Source organism: Euprymna scolopes, chromosome 33 (assembly GCF_053919585.1).
Source record: "Euprymna scolopes isolate OS-2025 chromosome 33, ASM5391958v1, whole genome shotgun sequence".
Taxonomy (NCBI): domain Eukaryota; kingdom Metazoa; phylum Mollusca; class Cephalopoda; order Sepiida; family Sepiolidae; genus Euprymna; species Euprymna scolopes.
In genome coordinates, this window is record NC_136514.1 from 89,771,703 (window position 1) to 89,785,340 (window position 13,638).

Genomic DNA, 13,638 nt, shown 5'->3' on the forward strand with positions numbered 1-13,638 from the left:
ATAGTATTTTTTTACTATCTAAATATTTTAATAGTATTTTTTTACTATCTAAATATTTTAATAGTATTTTTTTACTATCTAAATATTTTAATAGTATTTTTTACTATCTAAATATTTTAATAGTATTTTTTTACTATCTAAATATTTTAATAGTATTTTTTTACTATCTAAATATTTTAATAGTATTTTTTTACTATCTAAATATTTTAATAGTATTTTTTTTACTATCTAAATATTTTAATAGTATTTTTTTACTATCTAAATATTTTAATAGTAATTTTTTACTATCTAAATATTTTAATAGTATTTTTTTTACTATCTAAATATTTTAATAGTATTTTTTTTTACTATCTAAATATTTTAATAGTATTTTTTTTACTATCTAAATATTTTAATAGTATTTTTTTTACTATCTAAATATTTTAATAGTATTTTTTTTACTATCTAAATATTTTAATAGTATTTTTTTTACTATCTAAATATTTTAATAGTATTTTTTTTTACTATCTAAATATTTTAATAGTATTTTTTTTACTATCTAAATATTTTAATAGTATTTTTTTTTACTATCTAAATATTTTAATAGTATTTTTTTTACTATCTAAATATTTTAATAGTAATTTTTTTACTATCTAAATATTTTAATAGTATTTTTTTTACTATCTAAATATTTTAAAAGTATTTTTCTTTACTATTTAAATATTTTAATAGTATTTATTTTAATTTTATTATTTCGACATAAATTTTTACCAAACAAAGAATACGATTTTCAAGATATTTTTAAGACATTCTCCATATTTTCAAGGATTTTTCAAGATAAAAGTCAAAATTCAATGTTTGTAGTATGTTAACACCTTCTATCATTCTTTTTAGACGCAATATAAAAAAAAAACTAAGACTTAAAATAAATTTTAAAATGATGTTGATAAACCGTAATAACCAGATAGATTTTGACACTACATTAACCAGACTACTTAGATAAATACTTTTACAGTTTTAACAAAAGGGCTACTATAATATTGCGGTGTCTCTATTCACACTGAACGTCTACAGAATGCCCAGCAGAAATATATTACATATGAAAGATGCTGTTGTGGAATTTCCACAGGTCTTGCTAGTTTTTATAAATAAAACAGTAGATGTACATATGTGTGTGTTTGTGTGAAAATATTTAACTGATAAACTTTTAAACTACTAGCCACATAACCCTGAAATTAACAGGAAATACTAATCATACACCAATGATGGTTTATACCGAATAAAATCTTTTTTTGGTTGGATGAATAACAGGTACAAAAATATACTGGCAAGTTGAATTGCAAGATGTTCATATTAAAATTACATATTTCTGTTACTTTTGCGCATGCACAAATTCATTCATAGCTTGAAGTGATTTAATTTTTGTTATCTATCTGTCGATAGCTCAAATGGTAGGGAACGCAACTGGAGTACTAAATGTTTTGGTTTTGATTCTAGCTGATGACACCAGAGTCATTTTTTATTAAACTTTTGAAATCAGTACTATATATTAGGTACAATATAATATTCAATAGAGAATTGACTTTGTAGTACGAAATCTTCACAAATCAAAATATATTTAGCATATTTTATGATCAGGCAAGGCCGGGCACCCTCTGCTAGTATATACATTTTTTTTCTTCTTTTTTTTTGTCACAAAAAGGCAGTGAAAATAGTAAAATGAAATTTTATAAATTGGTTGTTTCCATCTTTCATTACTTCTCCCATCGAAATCTCTTGAACTCTTCATTTAACGTCAATTATTCCTTCCTCAAGAATCAAACATTTTCTGAGATTTTACAAGCTCACACCATGCTTCACAATTCTGTGGGTCAACTGTCTGCAAACTCCATTAATTATATGTACTCATACAAAGCTATCTTTATTCTTATGCAAGTTTGAAAATTTTTTGTTTTCTTTTCTTTTAAAAAAATAAAATTTTAAAAATTAAAAAAAAAAAAATAAAAAAAATAATTCATTTATTTCAATTTTTCTTGTTATTACTTAGATTTATTATATTTTTTTAAAAAAGTTTTTAAGATTAAGAATTTGGTTTCGAGTTCAGGTATCAACTACGAAAACAGTGGAGGGTAATTGGGAAAAGGTTGGGAACCACTACTCTAATAAACTATGCATATCCTTTGAAAGGGTTCCTGTGCAATGAGGAGTTCATGGTGAAGCACTGATCCTGCTTAAGTCACGCAAGAAGAAATTCACAAGTAGAAGCGATGCCGAGATAAGCGGAGAAAGATTGGTGTAATTACTAGACTTATCAAAGCGTTCTTTTCACTGGCATTACCAACAGATTATGAGGAAAAGTTACAGACATGCAACATGCATAGGAAATGGAATGTAGCAGAAGAGTAAAAGAACAAAATGCAAAAATACAAAGTGGGATAGGGGAGGGGGGTACAAATTTGACAAACCTTAAGTTTTAACAGAAATTTACTAACTAGTATAATTTATTAAAAAAAAACAAACAAAAAAAGAAGATCATTCCTATCGTTTTGTTTTATTTTAGGAATTAGAAAACTAAACTATTTAAAATTTTTATATATATAGATATATATATATATTTTAAATAGTTCAAATAGTGGGACATGCTAATATATATATATATATATATATATAGTCTTTGAAGTTTTTAACATTTGAAACCACACAAAAAATTATTTTTTATCATTCATTAAAAAAAACATCTAGTCAGTAAGTCATTTAATCACCTGCAATCACTGCATCAACTCTCAAATTTACTATAATACCAATTTTTATATTTTTTAAGGGATCATCAGTTGTTTACCATGAAACACTGTTTCGGGGATTTAAGATATATATATATTAGCATGTCCCATCTTCAAATAAATAAATGAAGGATGTCTGATCGCTTAGTTTTAATAGATCCCCAATTCTTTTTTCTTTCTTGATTCTTTTTTTCTTCTTTCTACTTTTATTCTGTCTCCATTTTTTATTTTTTTATTTATTTTTTTTTATTCGGTTTCCATTTTCATTAAATGACTGGCCTCGAACAAGACCAGAGGTCGCTTGCCGCCTGACAATGTCTTAAGACTGAAACAGTAAATTTCTTGTAGCGACTTATGGTAATTTTGTTTACCTAAATAAAACATATATTCAACTACAAGCAAATACTATTTTTCCCCATTCCAACAACTATGTTCCAACTTCCCTACCATCATCACATTTAGCTACCGTTCACTACTACCTAACATTCCACAAGGACTTCGCTCAACCTCTCTAATTCTCCAAATATTTCTACACTTAAACTGATTCCAGCAAAATTGATAAAGTTTCATAATCACAATGAAATATCAATATAAACATGTTTTATTGTTAATCTTTTCCTGTTCTAATTAGTAACTAGCTCTTTGTTTATTTACCTCATTCCTACATACACCAATAAATTCCATCAAAAACTTACCCATTTCCTATAAAGTAACTTGTATATTGCTATCTATGAGAACACATCCATCTTGTAAAATACTAACAGTTTTATTAAGAGTAAAATCTAACAATAAGCCAATCAAAAAACACAATGAAAAAAAAAAATTTGGATGGGGAAAGGGATGAAACTACTTTGAGTATCATGTCACTATCCAGTATTTTTTTTATGTCCAGCTGCAAAAAAAAAAAAAAAAAAGAAAAAAAAAAAAAAAAAAAAAAAAAGAAAAAAAAAGAGAAGAAATCAACTCACCTTTTGGTGTCTGGTAGGTCTTCCCATCATTTCTCGTGTACTGGTTCTCTAATAAACCAGCTTTCTCATTCTCCATTTCATAGACTAAAGCAAAAATTGAAGAAAGAAAACATTTTTTAAATTGTTGAAGATGGAGAGGGTGGTGAAGGTGCGGGGGGGGGGTTACAAACGCAAAAGTATAAAAGTTGAAAAGAAAAAAAAAAATAGATTCAGAGTAGGATTTCGGCTGCAATCGATAAATTTTCTCAATAGTCATAGCTGTTTTACGGTATGTCAACCCTTTTTGGATTATTTAATGTCGAATCCAGTAATTTTGAAAAAAAAAATTCAAGTTGTTTATATCTTCAGCAAAGATAAAAAATTCAAGTATATAAACAAACAAATAAATAAGTAAATAAATAACCCTTTTTGGATTATTTAATGTCGAATCCAGTAATTTTGAAAAAAAAAAAAATTATGCTTCAAGTTGTTTATATCTTCAGCAAAGATAAAAAATTCAAGTATATAAACAAACAAATAAATAAGTAAATAAATAACCCTCTTTGGATTATTTAATGTCGAATCCAGTAACAAATAAATATTACCAAAGGTAAGATTATCATTCTTTTGCCTACCTGGATAAGTTTTGTGTGTTTTTTAAAAAAGAGTAAAAAATTTAAATCCATAACAAATAAATATTATCAAAGGTAAGATAAGTTACTCTTCTACCTACCTGGATAAGTTTTGTATGATTAAAAAAAAAAAAAAAGGGGGGGGGGTAAAAAATTCAAATCTATAACAAATATTATCAAAGGTAAGATAAGTTACTCTTCTACCTACCTGGATAAGTTTTGTATGTTTTAAAAAAAAAAAAAAAGGGGGGGTAAAAAATTCAAATCTATAACAAATATTATCAAAGGTAAGATAAGTTACTATCCTACCTATCTGGATAAGCTTTGTGTGTTTTTTTAAAGCTTTTATTCAGTTCAAAAAAGAAAAAAAAAAATAGTGTCGAGTTAGTAAATTACACTGACAGCAACATGGCTAACTTAAAACCTGCCGTCTTTAGAGTGTCAATAATGCCTCAAAAGTCCAAAAATAAAACCAAATAATGATAGACATTCACTCAATAAGTCTCACTGTGACTCATGTTTTTTTTTAGGAGTTGGGGGGGGGGGGATACTTATTCCAGCTAAGAATATTGTTAGAATAGAGACACTTTTCCTTACTCAGTTAACCAGAAGTGCAAAAAAAAAAAAAAAAAAATAAGGTTTCAACATTTCCCTACTTCTTTTATTCAACTACTTATTTCTTAAAATTATTTGTTTATCATAATACTAGGTAAAATATTTCTAACTTTCAATACACACGTGTTGTGTGATTATTTTTATATTTTCTTCTACAGTTGTTAACGTCACTTACTTTAAAACTCAGGGAAAAAATAGCAGAGAGCCTGTCGACAGAAATCATGTAATAAACTTTTTTCAACTAAAAAATATTGCACAGATATTAGCAAAAAAATAAATAAATAAATGAATAAATAAATAAAAAAATAAAAAATTTAAAAAAATGATACTTATGTTTTTTCTAACATAAATTTCATTAATTATTTCCTAACATAAATTTCATTAATTATTTCCTAACATAAATTTCATTAATTATTTCCTAACATAAATTTCATTAATTATTTCCTAACATAAATTTCATTAATTATTTCCTAACATAAATTTCATTAATTATTTCCTAACATAAATTTCATTAATTATTTCCTAACATAAATTTCATTAATTATTTCCTAACATAAATTTCATTAATTATTTCCAAACATAAATTTCATTAATTATTTCCTAACATAAATTTCATTAATTATTTCCTAACATAAATTTCATTAATTATTTCCTAACATAAATTTCATTAATTATTTCCTAACATAAATTTCATTAATTATTTCCTAACATAAATTTCATTAATTATTTCCTAACATAAATTTCATTAATTATTTCCTAACATAAATTTCATAAATTATTTTCTAACATAAATTTCATTAATTATTTCCTAACATAAATTTCATTAATTATTTTCTAACATAAATTTCATTAATTATTTTCTAACATAAATCTCATAAATTATTTTCTAACATAAATCTCATAAATTATTTTCTAACATGAATCTCATGAATTATTTTCTAACATAAATCTCATAAATTATTTTCTAACATAAATCTCATAAATTATTTTCTAACTTTTAAATTTAACTGAGCTCCAATTTTTGGTCCCCCTTGCCAAACTTTCACAAAAAAAAAACAAAAAAAAAAAACACTTGACTATTTTTTTTTTACACGGTGGTCACCACTTATCAAAGCCTGGAAGCCACTCAGGTATAAGGGTTATTGCAAGTACAGTACAGTACTAACTACAACTATCGACAATATCTATCACTCTCTATCTGTGCCTAAATCTAAACTCAGGTTCCATGAACAAAGCTGCTGGCATGCTTTGATATGGTAACCTTCAAATCTAATGTAAACAAGTTCTTGTTGAGCCGTTCCCATAAATAATCAAATTCTACCCAATTTACACCATTAACGATTATTACACTAGCACCTTACATTCGTTAACCCTTATCCTCAAATAATTTTTTTTTTCTTTTGTTCCTTTCGAATATGTGTTATGTGTGTGTAAAGCGGACAAGAAAAAAAATAACTTTAGGAAAACTGATACGTTTTACAAAATGAAATGTAGATTGCGAATTTAAACTTTACCAAATTCATTATTTTATTCATTGTTTCCGTTAAAATGTTTTTGACCATAATGAGGAGATGACACCAATGATTTCGATGATTGCTTTAGTTATAACTACAAAGTTATAACAACCAACCAATCAGAAGCTTAAATATTACTATAAAAAATGTCTAATTTTGGATTAAGCTCAGTTCGTCGTTGGCCTCTGTCTCAAAACAACTTAATATCGGAACTGCACCGATTCTTCGCCACCATTTTTGTTACTAGGAATTACTTAACACTCAAGATCGGGACTACATTGATTCTTGGTCGATTTGATTTACTGCTGCCATCTTTGTTCAACATAATGTTTCAGCACTTAACAGATTATGCGCCCAGCCATCGTCTTTTCTTTGACGGATTGGAATCTAAATTCGAATTGTGGCAGATGAAATTTCTGGGGTATTTAAGGATTTGAAAACTATACAAAGTTATACAATCTCCAACAGAGAATCCTAACGACCCTGTAAGGCTCATGTAAAATTAAAAATGTTATCTATAGCTGCACAGTATCAAAAACTCCAAATCTACAAGAACCTATTAACAGCCATAACTCAACTACCAGATTAAATAATAACACCAACTTAAATCAATCTACCGATCAATTACTAATCAACCCACCACATAATAATCCAACAATAGACCTAACGAAAAATAATCACAATAATCAAGAGGTAATATATATTGGTTCCACATCTGGCCTAATAAAACATAGAATTTCAACGCACAAACATTCTTTTAAAAATAACTCTCTATCAAACCAAACTACTCTATCTAACTATATTTGGCAACTAAGAAATAGCAATATTTCTTTCAACTTAAAATGGCAAATAATTGAGACTTGCAAATCATATAAACCAGGAGATAAATTTTGTGCACTATGTACAAAAGAAACCCTAAATATTTTAAAATATGAAGATATAAGAAGTACAACCAAACTATTAAATTCAAGACACGAGCTTCTGACATGTAATCATAAACGTTGGTTTAAATTTAATAAATATAAACCACCTTAAATCATTAAAAATTACTCATTAGTAAAAATAGATTACAATTTTTTTTTTTTTTTTAATAAATTAAGTTAGACCAATTACCTCCCTTAGACCCGTAAAATAAATAAATTAAGTCAATAACACATGACAATTATCTCCCCTTAAAAACTTGCAAAATAAATATTCTCTCTATATATATTAACTGTAGCGTCTTTAAATCAAAATACGCTAACGGAAACAATTTACTGCACGAGCGTCGCCCTTTTAAAATTCATCATTCAATAAAATAAAAAGCTATAGCAAACATCTAAATGACTACTTTAAACACAGTTCCTGATTTCCAAAAAAGAAAAACTAAAAGGTAACTATCTCTATATATTTTTAAATCAAATTTATTATGTAAATTCAAAAATATATATTTTTTCTACTCATTTCTATCTCTAACCTATATTAATTTTCTTATAAATTTTAAATCCAAACCTTTTATTTCAATTTTTTCAGATTCATCTGCCTTACTTTTAATGCTAGGTTTATTTATGGTGTCTTTTAAATTCAATAAAAATCCTCCTAAATTTGCTGATGAGGAGACCGTGCTTACCAAAAAAACTATATATAATTGTTCTACATAACTTCATGTATACCACAAATAAAAAGCACGGATTTCCGAAACGATCGTACAGATAATTGACTTTGTTGTTGTTCCTTCTTATGAAACTGATTTTTAATTTAATTAAAATTTGATTTTTAATTTAAAAAAATTTTTTTTTAATTTTTAAATTGTAAATCACATTACTTATATATATATATACACACACATATATATATAGTAAGTTATAAAATATATATGGCAAAATAACTTTCTACCTACGTATTGAGCACTGTTGAAGTAAATACTTCAAGTTGACGCATAAATTTATACTTTCGTATATTAATTTATGTGATTAAGTAATCATATATATATATATATGTGATGAGAAAAATGGAAATAGTATTCCGACAAAATAGAGAAATAAAAAAGAACAAACCGAGTTATTTGTAAAGGTGAAACGTTGACGAACACATAACTCAGTTTGTTCCTTTTTATTTCTCTCTCTCATATATATATATATATATATATATATATATATATATATAGAGAGAGAGAGAGAGAGAGAGTTATGATATCAAAAATTAAAAAAACATGTCATTTATAATGCAATATAATTTCTCTCGCTGTCATTAGTTTCGTAGAGCACTGAAGATCAGTCCTTTGTTTCAAATCTTGCCAAGCCTAATCACACTGATGTGTGTGTGCAGTCAGCACCAACCCTATTCAGGGTTTAACTGGCTTCCTCCGAAGGAGGAAGTTTCATGGGAGTATGAAATTCACAAGCGGTCCCCAGTCGCAAGTATATCCCCGTTAGGGGAGATGACGACCTTAGGTTTTTACAACTTTTTTCAGGGAGATGTCGATGTCCTCCTACACCTGGACTTCCCAAATTGGTCACCCATTTTAGTAATGACCAGGCTCAACGTTGCTTAACTTTGGTGATCTGACGGGAACCGGTGTGTCAACGTGATTATGCCGTATTAATCATCCTGATGATTTGTGAAGACAATGAAACACTTATCTGGGGATAGCATTACATTTATATATATATATATATAAGTTATAAAATATATATGGCGATTAAGCTACACTGAATTTCCCGCGTTTCATCCACTCTAGGACTCTTCAGGCTTATTCGCATAAGTCTGAAGAGTCCTAGAGTGGATGAAACGCGGAATATTCAGTGTAGCTTAATCGCCATATATATTTTATAACTTACTAACTAGCTCTACCTACGTATTGAGCACTTTTGAAATAAATACTTAAAGTTTGCATATAAATTTATACGTTCGTATATTAATTTTATGTGAGTAAATTAAGTAGTTATATATATAAATAAATAAATAAATACACACACATTATATATATATATATATATATATATATATATATATATACACACACACACATACAGGGTGTCCCAAAAGAAACTAATGGTTAAAAATTAAAAAATTCATAACTTTCTTAATTGTTTATATTTTTCTTTTCTTTTTTTTTTTTCAGATTCTCTAGAGTAACCCTTCCAGGGTCATCATGAGTCGTTACACTACCAAGGAGCATATATTTATCATAGAGTCGTATTTTCAGTTGAATGAGTCAATATCAGAAACTCAAAGAGAATTTTGAGGAAACTTCAACAAGAAATTCCCCTACTCCTAATGCAATAAAACCAGCCACAATAAATGCCCTTAAAAACAATATAGAGGAGGAAATTAGGGCCATAAGCCCTGAAACATTAAGTGATGTGCTGGACAATGCCCTGCATAGAGCACAAAAGTGTGAAAATGAAAATGGTGGACATTTGAGTAACATCATTTTTCATAACTAAAATTAGACCTTGTGAAAAACATACCCTAGATTAAGTTGTGTAAATAAAATTAGAATAAGTAGACTATGATATCTTACTATATCTCAAAAAAATCACGGAGAGGCTCATCTACCTACATATGAAAATTGATAAGTATAACTTAAATATTGAGGAGTTAATCAAATTTAAAATCCGTCAGCTTCTTTTAGGACACTCTGTATGTATATATATATATATATATATATATATATTAGACAAATTCTGCTTCAAAAAAATGTGATAAACATTCTGCATTCCAATACGTTGACTAATAAGTAAAAAAAAAAAAAAAAAAAAAAAAAAAAACACAAAACATACACCTTATACATTATCACCCCCCCCCCAATTACCATAAAATACATGTTAAATGTGCATATATTTTCTCGAATGGAAAAATACACTTGTGGGGACTGATCTATAGATGCTAGTTTTCCTGGTTGTTTAAAATCAATACATGTTTATTATTTTATCACTACCAAAAATGGAAGATTTTTTTTTTTGTTTTAAACAAAACAAAATAAGACAATTGAAGGGATCGTTTTTGACAAAAAATAGGTACAACTTTTTTTCCGATACCGATACCCCAAAAAGTCCCGATTTTTCTGATTTTGATCAATCGTCCCAACACTAATATATATACCGATACCCCCCCAAAATATATATATATATATATATATATATATATTAGTGTTGGGACGATTGATCAAAATCAGAAAAATCGGGACTTTTTGGGGTATCGGTATCGGAAAAAAAGTTGTATATATATATATATATATATATATATATATATATATATATATATATATATATACACTACACGTGTATATTTTCACTCTGCTTACCTTCTAATAAAGTTGAAATAAAAATATTTCTTAAAGTTGCAATGAAATCCTTACTTAAAATCAGAAATGTTCTTCAGGAGAGAAGAAGAAGAAAAAGAACTGAAATTCTACCCTGGGTTATCTAAAGTCATTTTCTAGACATTCTCATATCACTGGATTCATAAACATAATTGGCAATTTAATCCTTTAGTCAGTGTCTTCATTAATTTAAAAGAGGACTTTATTGTGGTCAAATATTTTTTTGTTTAACATTTCGTTATCTTCAATTAAGAAGAAAGTTGAACTAAAGTCCAAGTTTTTCTTTTTTTTTCTTTTTTTTTTTTTTTTTTTTTAAATGAAACTTCCTTTTTCTTTAAATGAAATTTCCTTTCTAGTTTGAGAAGATAGCAAATGTTTATGCTCAGAATTAAAAGAATCATGAATATACGAACACTTTATCAGATTTAGGGAAAATAATTTCCTATTTTGTTTACTTTTATTTGGGGGGGGGGCATTTTTTCATAAAACAAGTGAAGCATGCATGGTCCTCCGTGAACGAGGCATAAAAAAAAAAATGATAAAGTTCAGCATTTGGTCCCCCTCCCAACCATTTAGCCCTAAAAGTCCCCAGGGGGACATCAAATCTTGGTGAAGAATGAAAATGAACAAAGGGTGCAGTTTTAGTTCTTCACCGTGCAAAAAAATATGACCAAGTCTATCACCCCCCCCCCCGATCATTTCGCCTCAAAAATCTCCAAGGCCTTAACATATTTAAATTTGAGTTCAGCACCATCCAAAACTGCTAAATAGAAATATGCAGAAAATTTTGGACAAATATGGTAAAACAGTCCCAAACATGGAGTGTTTTTATTAGCCCTAAAAGACCCCCTGGGGCACACCCAAAAGTTATCACGAAGTATAGACAAACAAAATTATATAGAAATCAGTTAGTTACAAAAAGATTTTATAAAAATCCAAGGCATCAAATTTTTTTTTAATAAGCACAAAAGTGCCAATTTTAGCCATCTTAACCCAAAAGGCACCCCTAGGGGAGGGGGGGGGGGAACCAGAGTTTTCCCGGAAAATCCGTTCTGTTACTTTTTTTACTCATATCATGTTTAATGTTTGTGCAAAATTTCAAAAAATGTCAATTGAGAAAAGTGCAGACAGACGAACGGACAAGGGTGAATTTACAGGTTCATCCTCCTTTTGTCGAGGGACCAAAAAAAAAAACAAAAAAAAACTCATCTCTATTTCTATTATATAAAAGGAATTTTGTGCGTGTGTGAGCTCGTTCCTTACAGACTCATAAACGGCTGGGCCGATTTTTGTTTTTCTTTTTAATTTCAGGTGTACTTTATGTGCCTGGCAGTGTTTTTAGATAGGTTTTGTATCAGAATGCTTCGATAAGTATCGATAATAAAAAAAAAAAAAATACGATGAAAGAAGTAACAGACGATTTTGACAAAAGGCTATTATGCCTTATACAGCCTAACATCACAAGTGCATTTGAGAAGTTTTATTACCGCACAAGCAGAAAGACCCGGCATATAAAATCAACAGTAGATTCTTTGATATTACAGGGGGTGTGTTTGAAATGCATGTTTCTGGTTATTAGCACAATTGAAACATAATACTTGACTTTTGCATTTTAAACTTAAATTCAAGCCATTATATATAAAAATAATTTCGATAAAATCAACAGTAGGTTCTCTACAGTGCAATGTAGACTACAATGTATTGTGTACTAAGTCACTGCAGGGAGGTATGTGAATCTTCCTCCTAGTGCACTGTGGTGGGTCCTCGACTAGAGTAAGCAATTAATTTGATTGAAAAATGGGCGATTTAGTCGATTTCGGTGACAATAAAAATATGAGTGAAACACTCGATCATCATTTATTCCCGAGCAACGTTGGGTTTGCCTTGCTAGTTTAGCATAAAGACCTTTATCTTTCTCTTCGTTGTTGGATGGGTGTGGAAGTAAAAGTAGTTTCACCCTGATCTAGTTTAATTTTTTTACAATGGATTAAGATCAAAAGTTTTTTTTACAATGGATTAAGATCAAAAGTTTCTTTAAAATAAATTTTCTACAAAATAAATTTTTTAAATTTAGAGGCGGGGGGGGGGGGCAGAAGAAAACAAAACAAATTAGATTGAGTTGGGGCACCGAGATCATCGCTTAAGCGGACAAGAATGTTCCTTTAGAAATTTGAAAACAAATAAAAATGTTAAACATTGCTTTCATCTTTTTCTCTTCATTCACAATTTATTAACACGATGAAAATACAATAATAGTTTCATGTAAAAATAAAATTTTGTAAAAAAAAAAAACAAATGACGCAATTAAAAGAAAATTAAAAAAAAAAAAAATGGAAAAGGTCTCCTGGGAACTGCCAGGTAGATACAATTATCATAAAAAAAAAAAAAAAAAAAAATTTATACATATTTTTATATTTGATTTTAGCAAGTAGCGATGGCTTTTGTAAATCCTGAACAAATCCTTGGTATGCGAATGTTTATGTAAAATGCAAAAAGCAAATTCCATGACAAATCGGAAATGACAATGTTACTGTAAACCTACACATTTTTGCAAAAAGGAATGTGGATTCTTGAAACTTAAAAACTGGGCTTACAAAAAAAAAAAAAAAAAAAAAAAAAAAAAAAAGAAAAGAAAATTGTTGTAACCTTGAACGGCTGATAATAATGAAAAAAACAAAAAAAACAAACAGGAGTGTTTTCATTAAAGTGTAGAATTAATATTTGTAGTGATCGCTACATACGACCGGAAAAATCTTTGACAGAAACATTTTCATAGCAATCAGGGTTTCAACACCCACGTTTATCAGAACGCGCAAGCATACAACGTTGCAATTTGTTCATCCGCACAAATGCAATAAAGGAACT

The 13,638-nt window shown here is 28.0% G+C and overlaps 1 protein-coding gene across 42 annotated transcripts in view; it reads right to left on the reverse strand.

The window, feature by feature from the left end:
- The window catches only part of LOC145258348 (uncharacterized), a 393,885-nt gene that overhangs the window by 233,933 nt on the left and 146,314 nt on the right, over positions 1 to 13,638 (reverse strand). For all 42 annotated transcript variants that reach the window (XM_080116584.1, XM_080116585.1, XM_080116581.1 and 39 more), the window contains one exon: positions 3,728 to 3,811. In XM_080116584.1, the coding sequence (XP_079972710.1) occupies positions 3,728 to 3,811 (84 nt within the window). The remainder of the gene's footprint in view (positions 1 to 3,727; positions 3,812 to 13,638) is intronic.